Source organism: Doryrhamphus excisus, chromosome 10 (assembly GCF_030265055.1).
Source record: "Doryrhamphus excisus isolate RoL2022-K1 chromosome 10, RoL_Dexc_1.0, whole genome shotgun sequence".
NCBI classification, from domain to species: domain Eukaryota; kingdom Metazoa; phylum Chordata; class Actinopteri; order Syngnathiformes; family Syngnathidae; genus Doryrhamphus; species Doryrhamphus excisus.
In genome coordinates, this window is record NC_080475.1 from 10,724,739 (window position 1) to 10,740,700 (window position 15,962).

The following is a 15,962-nucleotide window of genomic DNA, read 5'->3' on the forward strand; positions in this document are numbered from 1 at the left end:
AACTGTGATCAATAAGATAACAGCGAGCCAAGAACTACTACTTCTGACTTCCACCTCCTGTTTCCATGTCTTAGTGAGCTAGTAGGATGCTAACAAGGATGTGATTACAATTAGGGCTGGGACGACACATCATCATTGATGGTTGGAGCGGTAGATAATATTTATTATGTTTATTCACAATCAGACATCAAATCAATGATCAACCGACACCTGCTCAAATCACAAGGTCACTGACCTTCGGCCTCAAGGACACTTTTGATTCACCTTTCTTCATGTCAGGCGTTCATGTTATTTCCAATGTTATTGTTGTCATCATGTCAGGCGTTCATCTTGTGTCGGACGTTCCATGTTGTTATGTCAGGCTGTCACATTATGTCAGACATCCATAGTCCTCTAGACACTTTTATTACCCAATATAGTAGACATAATAAATTAAAATAAAAAATATAAAACAGAGAAAACCTGTTTTAGACTTTCTAAATATGCTTTTTGCCAATATTAGAGCCCTGTAGACATTAAATAGCATCCCTATAGTCACCTTTACACCTCTATTCTTTGTTGACCCCTCATTGCACAACTATTATGTGCAGGATATGAGACTGAGCTAACTAGTTAGCTTACACTGTATTCATTTTAACTTAAGAGAGTGGGGAAGAAGGCCAGAGCAAGAACCACTTCCACAAGGAGTGTGAGGAGAACAGACTCTGCATCCAATCAAGTACTTGTGAACCAGTAGCATAAATAAATTTAAATAGTATTTACATGTCAGCACTTTTTTAGCCAGCTTCATCACCTGGTCACATGACCCATCATGAAAAATCCTAAAGATGAGTTGGAAATGTCTGAGCGTGTGTACGTTGTACGTCCTGATAGAACATGTGTACAGTAGGGCTGCACAGACGCGTCGAGGGACATCGGGATTCCTGGGAGAAAAGCCCGCAAACAAAGTCTGGAGGTCATCTGATCAGGTGTGAAGCATCTCCGCTTTACTTCCCGGCGCCGCCTCCAGGATTTCACCCACCATGAAGGACTCCTGCAAGGCAGAATCAAACTCTGTCAGCACCCCCTGCTGGACAAATACAAGCCTGATCTACTCCTAACAGAAAGTGAGACACCAACACACACGTCTTTCTCTTTTCTGGGCTACAAAACCCAGTTTCTTCTTTGTATGACGTGAAATCATGTCTGGTCTTTCACCTTGTCGTAGATGACCTTGACGAGAAGGGAGCAGCTCGGACACGTGGCCACGTCTTCACCGTTTTCCAGCTCCTCCTGTACACAGCACAGACGCCATGACACACAAGTAAGTTTATCTCCTCTTAACAGAACTACTTTGATACACAGCCATGATAACCTTACTAGTTGGCATCCGTTACACATGTAGGGACATGCTATTTTTCTTTAGTGGACACAAGGTAAATGGCTCTTTTCATAGTAAAGGTTGCCGACCCCTAGTCTAGTGTGGTTCAAGTGAGGACTAGAAAGGTGTTTGTGAGTTGGATGTATAAATGGTGTTGGAATTGCACTGCTGTTGATGTATCGGTCACAATAATGTTCTAAAAGAACGACAGACTGAGTGATACTATGGGGAAGCTAGCATAGCATTTCCCTGCTTCAGTCGGTTGTTATAACAGAGGCAAGGCTTGACATAATGCGCATGCGTTAATTAAAAAAAAATAACGAATTACTGCAGTTTACAGCCCTACTTTAAAGTGACCAAATGTGTTAGCCGATAGCTAGCATGACTCACTTTGCTTATGGCGAATTTGTCTCCACAGGGACAAGGAAAGTAATACATTTCCGTGTCTTCGTCGTATTCAAAGTCTTCGATCTCCACTTCGTCGTGAAAAACAGACATTTTGACAAAATAATCCACTCACAGATGACAAAAAGAAAAAAGATTAAAAAAAATAACTGAGGAATTTACATGGAGAAACGATTCAATAGTCCTGTCACTGTGGAGCCCACGCTGACCAAAACATGCAGTCGCTACTTGATGACGTCACTGGCCCGTGTCACCAATATATGACGAGTTGCAAAAAATGCTGCGTTCCTTACTGCTAGGAAAATATACTATTTGTGATTCAAAGGTCCGACTTCAAACTGTGCTCGGTACAAAAAAAGAAGTAAATTAAATCCTTTGTAAGGAAAAATGTGATGGCTAGTTTTAAAAGCGAATACAAACACGTGTGTCTTAGCAAAAATACAATTACTAAGCCCCTTTAATGGTTGAAGAGCTGAAGTATCCAAGTTCCCAAATAATATGTACAGTTCTAAAATAAGATTAGTCTACTTTCAATTTGAACATGTATGTTTAAAACGGTGTAGTTCGTGTAGTTTTTTTTAAACTAATAGTGCAGATAGATTGACTCGTGCCGGTGCAATGCACTTTCTGACCATTGGGTGGTGCTCGTGCTCTTCAAGGGTTCTTTATGCTTTGTCTCCCTCTACCGACAAACATGGAGGCATCAACAAGTTCTAACTTGTCCATTTAGTTGAACATTTCATCAATAATGCGCTAATTAAAAAAATATATGATAAATTATTGTATGGTCTCTCGGTGTGGACACACAGAAACATTGACGCTCTTGTTTTAAACCTAGAGGCACTTCCTGGCTATCCAGGGACATTCAGGAACACCGGACATCCGAACATCAACAGGCACAACAAATAGTAGCAAATAAAAGTGACAATGTTGGAGGTTTTGCGTGACGGTGGGGGCGTGTGTTGGGTTTGGAAGAGCTTCAGCAAACAGAACAGACGCTGAGCAGAATCGGGAAGATCATGGACCCAAGAACTCTGGTTCTGGAGCTGCTCGGGGTCGCGCTATGTGCTTGCGCATGGTGGTTACTGTTGGCTTGCACGCTCATGTCCGCGTGGCTGACCTTGTCCACGGAGCTGCTTCCCGCGGAGGTGTACGAGCTGGGCCTGTGGGAGACGTGCGTGGTGCAGGTGCACGGTGCGCTCCTGTGCCGGCGCCACGACACTCCGCTGGCGCTGCCGCGTGACATCAAGCTGGCGCGCGCGCTCGTGTGCGCCGCTCTGTGCGCCGGACTCGCAGCGCTCTGCCTCGCAGTACCCGGCTTGCACGTGATCAAGGTGTGCGACGGACGCGCCAAGAGAGCGATGAAGACATGCGGTGGGGTGGCGAGTCTCGTGTGCGCGGTTCTGGTTCTGGTTCCGGTGTCGTACGTGGCCCACATGGCCGCGGTGCGCTTCTTCGACGAGTCCCTGCCGGAAGTGGTACCGCGATGGGAGTTCGGGGACGCGCTGTTCTGCGGTTGGACTGCGGGTGTGCTGCACTTGATGGCGGGAGTTTTGCTGCTCAGCTCCTGTGCGTCCCTGCGGTGCCTTCACGTCCCGGAAATGCAGCCTGGACAAACCCACATCGGAACCGTTACAAGCAGAACAGAGTACGTCTGAGTCCGAAGAACCTTCTGGAATGAAACATGAACACCCCATTCTTTTGGATCAAACATCATTTATTACAGGATTTGATAGATATTGGTAAATATATACATAGAGTATACGATGTTATTGTTCATAGATACAATACATATTAGATATATAATCGCACATAGCATCCATTTGTATTTGTAGTATAGAAAGAGAAACAAACATGGTTATGTGTTTCTATATGGGACTGCATGGTGGGGAAGTGGACTTTTGTGATGGCCACGCTTTTCCTGCGTGATACAATAGAGTGTGAGTTTATTGTTCACATCAGTTCCTCTCATCAGCAGCCAATCAGAAGCAAGTTCTTCAACTTCAAACGCTTCAACTCTATGCTAGTAAAGTCTTATTTTTCCACGTTATTCTCCTACAATGACAGCTTTTTCTTGTTAGATGATACATATTTGGACTTCATTCATTCATTCATTTTCTACCGCTTATTCTCACAAGAAGAACACCTTCTAAATACACTTTTTTAAAACATCATTAGAGCCCTCTATACATGACATAACACCCCTATAGTCACCTTTACACTCCTATTACCCAATATAATAGACACCATAAGAGAAAATAAGACATAATAGGCATAATAAACCTGTTTAACACCTTCTAAATACACTTTTTTTTAACATCATTAGAGCCCTCTATACATGACATAACACCCCTATAGTCACCTTTACACTCCTATTACCCAATATAGTAGACATTCATTTTCTACCGCTTATCCTCACGAAGTTCGCAGGGGTGCTGGAGCCTATCCCAGCTGTCTTAGAGCGAGAGGCGGGGTACACCCTGGACTGGTGGCCAGCCAGCCAATCACAGGGCACATATAGACAAACAACCATTCACACTCACATTCATACCTATGGACAATTTGGAGTCGCTAATTAACCTAGCATGTTTTTGGAATGTGGGAGGAAAACCCACGCATGCACGGGGAGAACATGCAAACTCCACATAGAGATAGCCGAGGGTGGAATTGAACCCTGGTCTCCTAGCTGTGAGGTCTGCGCGCGAACCACTCGATCGCCGTGCCGCCATATTTGGACTTACTCTTGTCAAATTGATGCTGATGTTTTTCATTAGATTTTTTTTTCAATGAAATCATCTAAATGACGCATGCAGGTCCAAATGAAATGATGGAAAACATCAACATGGACGACATACTGTATTGCCAAGTTTTATGGATCATACTTACTGCCCCCATAGCTTGTTTTTTATTGGCCATTGTGAAAATACAAATAAACTGCACTAAAACATCCAAAAAGATCATAAAAAGAATCATACTACAGGTTATTTACTTAGTGTGTTTACATTTTCAGCCAAAAGTGGCTAACGATTCTTGGTCCTTTTTTCTTATATGTGTGAGTGGGTGGCTCACGACGTCCCCCCACCCCCGCCCGTCAGGTGTCCCGTCTTGGATCTCAGTTCCCAGGGTGTCATAGCGATAAAACAGAGGAGAACAAACAACAGGCGTCCGTGAAGAAACAATGGAGGGTCAGAGTGTCCCGCTGTAGCAATCTGTTAGAAGTTGTTGTCACAACATGACCTTGGTTAGCCGTGGGGGTAGTGGGGGGGGGGGTCACGAGTTTTCCCGCTCCAATACGCCAATTCTTAATCCAACAATACTGTACGTCTTATTGCGTCATGATGATGAGTGTGGACACACCCTTAGTGTCCACCAAAGGCGCGACCTAACCTCGAAGTCCGACCCCACACCCACTTAAGGCGCCGCATCTTCCAACTCTGAGCCACTTAGTCGCTTATAAAAGTGGCGCCAGGACTGCAAGGTCTTTCCAGACCAGATCCAAAACCCCGATGCGATCCCAACAACCATGGTCATCAGGTACTTGATCATAAACACGGTCAAGTTCGGCGTTGACGGAGGAACGTTTTGGGAAGGACACGGAATGGAGAGTTGCTTGCATGTCATCAATCGCCACGTGTATTCCCAGCGTGGTCGGAATGTTTGCTCGTAGAAGATGCAGGCCAGCACGATGGCGGCAGGAAGTACGGACAGAACGCCGAACACACCGAGCCGCATCATCAGCTTCTCCAGTTTTTTGGTCTCGGTACCGTCCAATGTGACAATGGAGCGAATTCGAACAAGCGAGACGAAGCCGGCCACCAGGAAGGAAGTACCGGCAACGAGGTAGATCAAAAGCGGCGTCATCACGAAGCCCCGCAGAGCGCCAACATTGTACACGCCTACGTAGCACAGACCGGTGAGAAGGTCACCTTCAACTTGTCCCATCGCCACGATGGCGAGGGTCTTCAAAGCCGGCACGATCCACGCCACCAGGTGGAAGTGTCTGGAATTGGCCTCAATGGCTTCGTGACCCCACTTCATCCCCGCCGCCAGGAACCAGCAGAACGCCAAAACGACCCACCAGACGGCACTGGCCATGCTGAAGAAGTAGACCACCATGAAAAGAACGGTGCAGGCCTCGTTCTTGGTACCCTGAACCACCATTTTCCAACCGTTTGCTTTCATCTTGTCCACACAGATGACTTTATCCTCCAACAGGAAGCCGGTGACGTGCGCCAGCGCCACCAGGAAGTAGCAACCAGAGAGAAAAACCACAGGTTTCTCCGGGTAGCGGAAGCGCTGAGCGTCTATGGCGTACGTGAGGATGGTGACAAAAGTGCTGACGCAGCATAAAAAAGCCCAACAGAGAACCCAGAACCGTCCAAACTTGATCTCCTCCTCTGTGAAGTACATGAGTCCACCAGGCGTGTAGACCTCGCAGGGGGCACCGCAGTCCTTAGCGCCAAGGAAGTGGTAGCCCAGGTAAGCCGGCACCTCCAGCTGTGACGGGCAGAAGAAAGATGGCTTCCTGAACGGTTCTGGGAGTTCTGGGACAGGATCCGTCACGGCATCGCTGCTCTCTGATGAGTTCTGACCCACGCAGATCTCTCCGGCACCGTGGACAGGGAAGTTCTCGCAGCGCAGCTTCTCGGGCCACTGGAAGCCGAATTTATTCATGAGTGCCTCACAGCCCTGCCGAGCCCGCTCACACAGAGTCCTGCAGGGTGGGATGGCCTGGTCTAGAACTGTACACACGGGTGCGTACATGGAACACAGGAAGAACTGGAGGTCTGCTGAGCACTGGACTTTGACAAGTGGGTAGAACTGGTGGACCTCAAGCCCGGCGTCTTCTTGGTTGGTGTGGCCCAGCAGGTTGGGCATGATGGTCTGGTTGTAGGCCATGTCGGTGCACAGTGGGATGGAGATGGTCTGGCAAAATCCATGTTCTGGGATAGAAAATCCCGGCTGTTGCTGGGCAAAGCACGGCAGAAAGAGCAGAGGTAGAACGTGGTAACTCAACCACCACGACCAGGTCCCCCCTGTTGCCATCATGGTCCACTCTACCCCGAGGAGGGAAATGGCCGCAAACCGTTCCGGCATCTCCAACCCGTCTACGGAACTCATCTGTAGACCTTCATATCATCCCTGAGTCGGAAGGTCTTCTGTGCCAGTGTGGGCTGGAACCAATCAGATGCTCTCTTGACACTGATTGGCTCAGGAGGCGGGGCTACACGCAGTCATTGACAGATGAACAGAAAAGTCTGGAATGCTAAGAAGAACATCCACCATGGAGATGAAGAAGGAGACGAGGTGCTAACCCACAGAACAATTCCCACTTAGACCTTTTTGGCGTACAACTTCAAAGTAAAATAGCTAACTGTGTACCAGCAATTACCATACTTTAGTTAGAGTAGGTTCTGGTTAGAGTTGGTTTGGTTAGAGTAGGTTTGGGTTAGAATAGGTTTGGGTTACAGTTGGGACTGGGTTAGAGTTTGGTCTGGGTTAGAATAGGTTTGAATTAGAATAGGTTTTGGTTAGAATCGGTGTGGGTTAGAGTAGGTTTGGGTTAGAGTCGGTTTGGGTTAGAGTTGGGTCTGGGTTAGAATAGGTTTGGGTTAGAGTAGGTTTGAATTAGAATAGGTTTTGGTTAGAGTAAATGTGGGTTAGAGTCACTTTGGGTTAGAGTTGGGTCTGGGTTAGAATAGGTTTGGGTTAGAATAGGTTTTGGTTAGAGTAGGTTTGGGTTAGAGTCGGTTTCGGTTAGAGTCTGTTTGGGTTGGAGTTGGTTTGAATTAGAAATAGGTTTTGGTTAGAGTGGCTTTGGGTTAAAGTAGCTTTGGGTTAGAGTTGGGTCTGGGTTAGAGTTGGGTCTGGGTTAGAATAGGTTTGAATTAGAATAGGTTTGGGTTACAGTTGGGTCTGGGTTAGAATAGGTTTGGGTTAGAATAGGTTTTGGTTAGAGTCTGCGTGGGTTAGAGTAGGTTTGGGTTAGAGTCGGTTTGAATTAGAGTAGGTCTGGGTTAGAATAGGTTTGGGTTAGAGTAGGTTTGAATTAGAATAGGTTTTGGTTAGAGTCGGTTTGAGTTAGAGTAGGTTTAGGTTAGATTTGGGTCTGGGTTAGAATAGATGTGGGTTAGAGTAGGTCTGCGTTTGAGTTGGGTCTGGGTTAGAGTAGCTTTTGGTTTAGAGTGGGAGCTTCTGAAAGTCCAGCTTCTTCCACAGTCCAGTATTTCCAAAACACTTTCCATACTAATTCATTACTTATGATGGGCTCATTCATTTTCTCATCCAATTCATTTATTGGAAAAATACCTAGTAACTGGAACTATGGACTTTCTTCAGCTGATTTACCCAACATGACTATTTACTATGACAGTAATACCTCATTTATGGCAGTTATGGGGTTCCAACACGACCATTTTAAATGAATTGTATGAGTAACTTGACTTGAATAACTGCCATTTAGTGAGGGGTGTACTGTTACTATTACTACGACTTTTACTATGAATTCTTTGCTACTTTTACTGACCCCAATAACACACACACACACACACACACACACACACGTCATCCTTGACTTTTGGTTTGACTTTGAAAGATGAAAAGAAATCGTCACTTTCTTTCAACTTGGATTATTTGCATGCCATTAGCAATAAGAAGCATATCAAAATAAGACGCTTGTCACAAGACTAATGTTTATTTATGTCAAATAGTTGGAGAAAAACAAACAAGCAGTTAATATTCACACAAAAGATTTTTGCTTTTATCTTGATGCCGCTGGCTGTCAATCAAATGATGACATTCTCATCCAGCCGTTGGGGGAAAAGATGCTTTTTCATGGAAACATATTTCTTTGACATTGCCGACAAGTTTACCAGCAACAAAAACAAACTTGTCCTCCGTAGCGTCAACACAAAGCGCCATATGTGGCGTGTAAATAAAGAAAGCTTTAAAAAAAAAAAAAAAGCACGGAATAACACACTGGCTGCTAATATAGCATGTCCAGCTAATTAGCTTGCACTAGCCGAGATTTTTGTTCATCAGGCTATCTTTTCCAATTGAATATAAAAATTATATTTCTTGCCAGGCACGTGTGGTGAGGTTCATGTCTGGTGAGGCTCTGATTCATTTGGAGGTTTTTTTTAACTCCTTTTGGATCAACAAACACACCAGCACTAATCTTATTTTCTGTTATTATGATGTTAAAAAATGTGATTAGAAGGCGGTAAAAAGGTTTATTATGCCTAATATGTCGTATTTTCTCTTATAATGTCTACTATATTGGTAATGGGAGTGTAAAGGTGACTATAGGGGTGTTATGTCATGTCTAGAGGGCTCTAATGATGTTAAAAAGTGTATTTAGAAGATGGTAAACAGGTTTCTTATGCCTAATATTTTGTATTTTCTCTTATGATGTCTGCTATATCGGGTCTTTGAAGTGTAAAGGTGAATATAGGGGTGTTATATCATGTCTGGAGGGCTCTAATGATGTTAAAAAGTGTACTGACAAGGTGGTAAACAGGTTTATTATGCCTAATATGTCTTATTTTCTCTTATGATGTGTACTATATTGGGTCATAGAAGTGTAAACGTGACTATAGGGGTGTTATATCATCTCTAGAGGGCTCTAATGATGTTAAAAAGTGTATTTAGAAGGTGGGAAACAGGTTTATTATACCTAATATGTTGTATTTTCTCTGATGATATCTACTATATTGGGTCATAGAAGTGTGAAGGTTACTATAGGGGTGTTATATCATGTCTAGAGGGCTCTAAGGACGTTAAAAAGTGTATTGAGAAGGTGCTAATCAGGGTTATTATGCCTAATATGTCGTATTTTCTCTTATGATGTCTACTATATTGGGTCTTTGAAGTGTAAAGGTGACTATAGGGGTGTTATATCATGTCTAGAGGGCTCTAATGATGTAATGTGTATTTAGAATGTGGTAAATGGTAATCTGACGCTGTCAGATGCAAACAGATGCTAGCTGATGCTAACAGCTGCTAAATGATGCTATCAGGTGCTCACTGATGCTATCAGATGCTAACAGACACTAGCTGATGCAAACAGACGCCATACCGACGACTTTCCCTCTGAGCGGAGACAAAGTCTGTCTGTTGGAGTTGATGGTGTCACCAGAACTTAGCGGTCGATAGCAGTGAAGGTCTGACTCTGGGCCTGCTGGGGTTGAAGGTGTCACGGATCTCAGTCTCCAGGTAGACACCGGGCACCTTGAAGATGGAGACGGCTGCAAAGGCACATGAAGGTGACTCGGAATGTGAAATGAGCAGCACGTCCACGACGGAATTGGCTCTTACTGTCCCTCAGGTGCATGACGGGCTGCGGCAGCACGCTAAAGTACGGGTGGTGCAGGGCGTCCGCCGCTGACATCCGGTCTGCGGGCGCCAACATCAGCATCTTCTGGACAAGATCTTCGGTTTTATATGGAAGTTGGTTTAACCTGATGAAGAGATAATAACTTTATTGTTAGCATGATTTAAACACTTTAGCATCCGCCTGCTCCTTTTCTCACCTTTTCCAGACGCAGCGAATCGGCTTGGACTCGGATGGAAGAGACCAGTCTGGAACAAAAAGGACCACAACATGACCTCCTCATTCATGCTGTCATGTGACATGTCAATCATCATGGCACCTCTTGTAAAGGCGTGTCTGACCTGGTTGATAATTGGGGAGTCGGGTCAGTCCAGGCCAGTTGTCCTCTGACGGGGCGCCAAGAACCTGCAGGGTCAGGTCATGAGTGATAAGGGTGGGGGGGCTTGGTAGCTTCTGAGTTTCGGAGATAATGGTACCAACCGTCCAGATTTTCCGCAGCTGGTCAAACACATCAGTGAGTCCGGGGAATGCCGGCGCCCCCTGGAGCATCTCCACAAAGATGCACCCGGCTCCCCTGACACACATCGAAATGATATCAAGCTCAAGTCTGTGTTCCACGTCGCACCTGAAGCACACGTACCAGATGTCCAGAGCTGTGGAATAATCTGTAGAACCCAGCAGAACATCCGGGGGCCGGTACCATAGCGTAACTACATCTGATGAGAAACTCTGACAGGGGACAGACTTGGAGCGGGCCAGACCTGCATGAAGAATCTGTTAGAATCTGCGGCAATAAGCACGGCCTGCATGAAGGAACCTACCAAAATCAGCCAGTTTGAGTTCTCCCAAGTAGCTGATGAGCAGGTTCTGAGGCTTCAGGTCGCGGTGGAGGATCTGGCGACCGTGGATGAAGTTCAGGCCCCGCAACAGCTGGAACATGAAGATCTACAAGGAAAGAATGTTCTGTACTTGACAGTTCCTCACTTTATGTACGCGTTCCAGTCCGACGTCGGCGGCCATGACACCTTAATGACGGCTACGTGAAGCACAACGTACATGGAGGCCATACCACCTTCTTCCTCCTACGTATCCTACTACCTAGTTCCTTCTTTGTATCTTACCTCCTACACTCTAAAACCTGGTAAGTTAAAAAATTATGTTTTAACAGATTACATAATAATATTTTTGTAATATTTTCAAAAGTTTCAAGTTTACACAAAACAAAAATTAATGATGTTAAGAAGTGTATTTAGAAGGTAGTAAACAGGTTTATTATGCCTAATATGTTGTATTTTCTTTTATGATGTCTACTATATTGGGTCTTTGAAGTGTAAAGGTGACTATAGGGGTGTTATATCATGGTTAGAGGACTCTAATGATGTTAAAAAGTGTATTGAGAAGGTAGTAAACAGCTTTATTATGCCTAATATGTCTTATTGTCTCTTATAATGTCTAATATATAGGGTAATGGGAGTGGAATGGTGGCTATAGGGGTGTTATATAATGCCTAGAGGTCTCTATTGATGTTAAAAAGTGTATTGAGAAGGTGGTAAACAGGTTTATTATGCCTAATATGTTGTATTTTCTTTTATGATGTCTACTATATTGGGTCTTTGAAGTCTAAAGGTGACTATAGGGGTGTTATATCATGGTTAGAGTACTCTAATGATGTTAAAAAGTGTATTGAGAAGGTAGTAAACAGGTTTATTATGCCTAATATGTCTTATTATCTCCTATAATGTCTACTATGTTGGGTCTTTGAAGTGTAAAGGTGACTATAGGGGTGTTATGTCATGTCCAGAGGGCTCTAATGATGTTAAAAAGTGTATTTACAAGGCGGTAAACAGGTTTATTATGCCTAATATGTTGTATTTTCTTTTATGATGTCTACTATATCGGGTCTTTGAAGTGTAAAGGTGAATATAGGGGTGTTATATCATGTTAGGAAGGCTCTAATGATGTTAAAAAGTGTATTTAGAAGGTGATAAACAGGTTTATTATGCCTAATATGTCGTATTTTCTCTTACGATGTCTACTATATTGGGTCTTTGAAGTGTAAAGGTGAATATAGGAGTGTTATATAATATCTAGAGGGCTCTAATGATGTTAAAAAGTGTATTTAGAAGGTGGTAAATGGTAATCTGATGCTATCAGACGCTATCAGAGGCTAACAGGTGCTAGCTGATGCTAACAGTTGCTAAATGATGCTATCAGGTGCTCACTGATGCTGATGAAATTTTCTGTTGGCTTAAATTGTCTCGATGTCATCTTATAAATATTGATTTATACAACTCATATTTAGGGAGTAATTCACTTCAAACTTTCAATATTTTTCAAGTCATAATGTAGGAAATACACTCAAAATTGTGATTGTTAGTAGGAAGAATACTCCTACATATCCTACTAGCTAGTTCCTTTTTTGTATCTTACCTCCTATGTATTCTTCCTCCAACACATCCTATGTCCTACCACCTATTTCCTTCTTTGTATCTTACCTCCTAAGTATTCTTCCGTAGGTATTCTTAGGTATTGGGTGAGGACTCGTACCCGTACGTTGTGAGAGTGCAGACCGCCCGGATGCTGGTTCATGTACTGGGCCAGGTCCGTCTGCTGCAGCGACACAACACCTCACCATGAACCAATCCATCCATCTCAGAGTCATGTGACCTGCCGCTGAAGACCACCTTACGTATGTCTCACCACATATTCGAAGACGAAGGTGAGCGAGTCTCTAGTGTGGATGATGTCGTGGAGGAGGACGATGTTGGCATGTTTCAGGCCTTTGAGCAGAGACGCTACACATAAAACATAAAACATGGTTTAGCCCAAAAGAGGAGTTCAAATGTCCTAAAATGTCCTAAAACCTTCTCTGATGGCGGTGAACGGCACCCCCTCCTCCGTCTTTGTCTCAATCACTTTCAGCGCCACCAGCTGCCCGTTAATCCTGGATACAAATTCATCATCATCATCATCATGTCGTGATGACATCATACACCATGTGACCTGTCACCTGCTGATGCCTTTGTAAACGGACGCGTATGAGCCTTCACCGAGTTTCTCCAGACTCACGTAAGAGTTGGCTGTTCCGAACTGGAGCTGTGCTTTCTGACCACACACACACACACACACACACACACATGGTCGCATCAAGAAGTTAGCAGAGGTAGCATCGAGTGTACGTTTGTGTAACAGCCAAACCCAGATGGAGAGATCCTGGCAGCTCTTCCTGCTCCACGGGTCGCTGTTACTACGCCCTCGCTGCACCCGAAGGCGTCGCATCTGCAGCGTGTGGAACCAGTGGGGATCCCTGCCAGGAACATCCTGGTCCAACTGGGCCCGGAAGACACAAAACAATCCATGATTAATCAATGAACTCGGGTCGGCTATCCTTTAGATAACTATAGGGGTGTTATGTCATGTCCAGAGGGCTCTAATGATGTTAAAAAGTGTATTTAGAAGGTGGTAAACAGGTTTATTATGCCTAATATGTCGTATTTTCTCTTATGATGTCTACTACATTGGGTAATATGAGTGTAAAGGTGACTATAGGGGTGTTATATCATGTCCAGGGGGCTCTAATGATGTTAAAAAGTGTATTTAGAAGGTGGTAAACAGGTTTATTATGCTTAATATGTCTCATTTTCTCCTATGATGTCTACTACATTGGGCGATAGTAGTGTAAAGGTGACTATAGGGGTGTTATATCATGTCCACAGGGCTCTAATGATGTTAAAAAAGTGTATTTAGAAGGTGGTAAATATGTTTATTATGCTTAATATGTCTCATTTTCTCCTATGATGTCTACTATATTGGGTGATAGGAGTGTAAAGGTGACTATAGGGGTGTTATGTCATATCCAGAGGGCTCTAATGATGTTAAAAAGTGTATTTAGAAGGTGGTAAACAGGTTTATTATGCCTAATATGTCTTATTTTCTCTTATGATGTCTACCATATTGGCTAATAGAAGTATACAGGTGACTATAGGGGTGTTATGTCATGTCCAGAGGACTCTAATGATGTTAAAAAGTGTATTTAGTAGGTGGTAAACAGGTTTATTATGCCTAATATGTCTTATTTTCTCTTATGATGTCTACTATATTGGGTAATAGGAGTGTAAATGTGACTATAGGGGTGTTATGTCATCTCTAGAGGGCTTTAATCATTTAAAAGAAACATTCAGAAGTAGTTTGATTTTTTGTAATTATTTTTAAGCATATTTTTTATCTATATGAATTATTTTTGAATGAATGAAAAAGTCTGTATATAGTTAAATGATGTAATTGTAAAAAAGAAGTTATGAATGTATTTATTTTAATGTGAGTTACGAATGGAAGTAAAGTATTGTTAAATAGTAATGTAAAAGTAGCCAGAATAGAGGAGGGAAATGTTGCTGTTGTTGTTGAAGTTGCTCCAAGTGTACAAGTTGCATTTTTTTAGTGAAGTTAGCGACCTGAGCAGCCGGAAGAGATGAAGAACTTCGGCTCTTCTTGACGACGCTCTCCTCCATCCTCAGCCCTTCCATTTCTTCCTCTTCCTTGTTTGTTTCTCTCGCCTCGTCGCCATCGCCACAGCAGCACCTCCTCATCCAACGGAACAAGTCCTCCATTACCGTTTCTTCTTCTTCTTCTTCTTCTTCTTCTGCTGCTCATATGACCGCCGTGCTGTCTGGAGAGGAGCAAACATGGTCCCATGACCGATCCTGCACCCTCCATCTCCCCCAGCAAGACAACAACGGTGTCATTCAACGTGTGGCACATTACTGCCCCCCAGTGGCCACGGTTAGGAACGACCTCAGCTTTCACGTCAATAATACTTGAAACTCATCTTTAAACATGAACCGACAAGAAGACTTCACATGGGTTTAAATGTGTACTATGCAGCTTTAAGTAAGTAAATAAACACAAGTCTAAGTGATGGAAATATTACGTGCTGGTCATGTGACAGTCATGTGACCCACTATATGACCGCTTGTTTGTTTTTTGTTTTTTTTTTTTACCAGGAAAGCGTATTTTTCAATCCATGTAATAATACCAATGCTCTTATTGAGTCTCAGATATTGCAGTTCAACTCTTGTTAAGATATTTCTTCAGTGATTTAATAGAAAACAAGCTAGCTAGCTTTTAGCATTCAGCAATAAGAAGCAATTGTGTCCCCAAAATGGCAGCAGGTAAGCTAGGTCATATCCTTTTTACTATGAGACCTCATGATGTAACAATAGTAATATTCTTATAGAGTGTCAAATATCCAAGTCTTGTTAAGATTTAGACCTCCTGGCCGAGTGGTTAGCATGTAGGCCACACAGTCAATAGATATTTGTTCAGTGATTTAGCATTCATGCTTAATAAGAAGCCATGGTGTGTCCCCAAAATGGCGGCAGGTAAGCTAGCTCATATTCTTTTTACTATGAGAGCTCATGATGTAACAATAGTAATATTCTTATAGAGTGTCAAATATCCAAGTCTTGTTAAGATTTAGACCTCCTGGCCGAGTGGTTAGCATGTAGGCCACAAAGTCAAGAGATATTTGTTCAGTGCTTTAGCATTTATGCTTAATAAGAAGCCATGGTGTGTCACCAAAATGGCGGCAGGTAAGCTAGCTCATATTCTTTTTACTATGAGACGTCATGACGTAACAATAGTAATATTCTTATAGAATGTCAAATATCCAAGCCTTGTTAAGACTTACACCTCCTGGCCGAGTGGTTAGCATGTAGGCCACACAGTCGAGATATTTGTTCAGTGATTTAGCATTCATGCTTAATAAGAAGCCATGGTGTGTCCCCAAAATGGCGGCAGGTAAGCTAGCTCATATTCTTTTTACTATGAGACGTCATGATGTAACAATAGTAATATTCTTATAGAATG

The 15,962-nt window shown here is 43.4% G+C and overlaps 4 protein-coding genes and 1 long non-coding RNA gene across 7 annotated transcripts; 2 read left to right on the forward strand and 3 right to left on the reverse strand.

Annotated features, from left to right (window-relative positions):
- Nucleotides 1-135: 135 nt before the first annotated feature.
- dph3 (diphthamide biosynthesis 3) lies at nt 136-2,015 on the reverse strand. Its single transcript, XM_058086001.1, has 3 exons — nt 1,751-2,015; nt 1,198-1,272; nt 136-1,033 (listed from the first exon to the last, which is right to left on the reverse strand). Exons 1-3 carry the CDS (start codon nt 1,856-1,858, stop codon nt 965-967), a joined length of 252 nt encoding a protein of 83 aa, XP_057941984.1. The 5' UTR covers nt 1,859-2,015; the 3' UTR covers nt 136-964.
- Nucleotides 2,016-2,412: 397 nt separating this feature from the next.
- LOC131137720 (claudin-22-like) lies at nt 2,413-3,909 on the forward strand. Its single transcript, XM_058085976.1, has one exon. It carries the CDS (start codon nt 2,785-2,787, stop codon nt 3,421-3,423), a length of 639 nt encoding a protein of 212 aa, XP_057941959.1. The 5' UTR covers nt 2,413-2,784; the 3' UTR covers nt 3,424-3,909.
- A 1,267-nt stretch (nt 3,910-5,176) lies between these two features.
- On the reverse strand, nt 5,177-6,811 carry LOC131136819 (frizzled-7-like). Its single transcript, XM_058084081.1, has one exon. It carries the CDS (start codon nt 6,809-6,811, stop codon nt 5,177-5,179), a length of 1,635 nt encoding a protein of 544 aa, XP_057940064.1.
- Nucleotides 6,812-8,484: 1,673 nt separating this feature from the next.
- cdk15 (cyclin-dependent kinase 15) lies at nt 8,485-15,879 on the reverse strand. Of its 3 annotated transcripts, XM_058085909.1 has the most exons (13): nt 14,549-14,811; nt 13,296-13,427; nt 13,108-13,202; nt 12,962-13,041; nt 12,798-12,892; nt 12,645-12,707; nt 10,919-11,042; nt 10,738-10,858; nt 10,578-10,671; nt 10,439-10,502; nt 10,297-10,345; nt 10,082-10,224; nt 8,485-10,011 (listed from the first exon to the last, which is right to left on the reverse strand). In XM_058085909.1, the coding sequence occupies exons 1-13, from the start codon at nt 14,702-14,704 to the stop codon at nt 9,896-9,898; spliced, it is 1,332 nt and encodes a 443-aa protein (XP_057941892.1). In that variant the 5' UTR covers nt 14,705-14,811; the 3' UTR covers nt 8,485-9,895. The 3 variants fall into 3 exon arrangements, with proteins under 3 accessions (XP_057941892.1, XP_057941890.1, XP_057941891.1); XM_058085907.1 differs by adding an exon at nt 15,784-15,879 and having other exon boundaries at nt 10,578-10,858; nt 13,108-13,427; nt 14,549-14,763; XM_058085908.1 differs by having other exon boundaries at nt 13,108-13,427.
- LOC131137736 (uncharacterized) lies at nt 9,712-14,233 on the forward strand. Its single transcript, XR_009131962.1, has 4 exons — nt 9,712-11,238; nt 12,614-12,816; nt 13,020-13,166; nt 13,290-14,233. It is a non-coding gene; the product is annotated as an uncharacterized LOC131137736 (long non-coding RNA).
- Nucleotides 15,880-15,962: the final 83 nt, after the last annotated feature.

Bases quoted from the DNA above. Each gene is read 5' to 3' on its own strand.
- LOC131136819 (XM_058084081.1), bottom strand. From the start codon at position 6,811: ATGGCAACAGGGGGGACCTGGTCGTGGTGGTTGAGTTACCACGTTCTA.
- LOC131137720 (XM_058085976.1), top strand. From the start codon at position 2,785: ATGGACCCAAGAACTCTGGTTCTGGAGCTGCTCGGGGTCGCGCTATGT.
- dph3 (XM_058086001.1), bottom strand. From the start codon at position 1,858: ATGTCTGTTTTTCACGACGAAGTGGAGATCGAAGACTTTGAATACGAC. The intron at 1,273-1,750 runs GTGAGTCATGCT...TGCTGTGTACAG, and splicing joins ACAAATTCGCCATAAGCAAA to GAGGAGCTGGAAAACGGTGA. The intron at 1,034-1,197 runs GTGAAAGACCAG...TCTGCCTTGCAG, and splicing joins TCAAGGTCATCTACGACAAG to GAGTCCTTCATGGTGGGTGA.
- cdk15 (XM_058085907.1), bottom strand. From the start codon at position 14,704: ATGGAGGACTTGTTCCGTTGGATGAGGAGGTGCTGCTGTGGCGATGGC. The intron at 11,043-12,644 runs GTACGAGTCCTC...CTTTCCTTGTAG, and splicing joins TGCACTCTCACAACGTACGG to ATCTTCATGTTCCAGCTGTT. The intron at 10,012-10,081 runs GTAAGAGCCAAT...GTGCCTTTGCAG, and splicing joins CGTCATGCACCTGAGGGACA to CCGTCTCCATCTTCAAGGTG.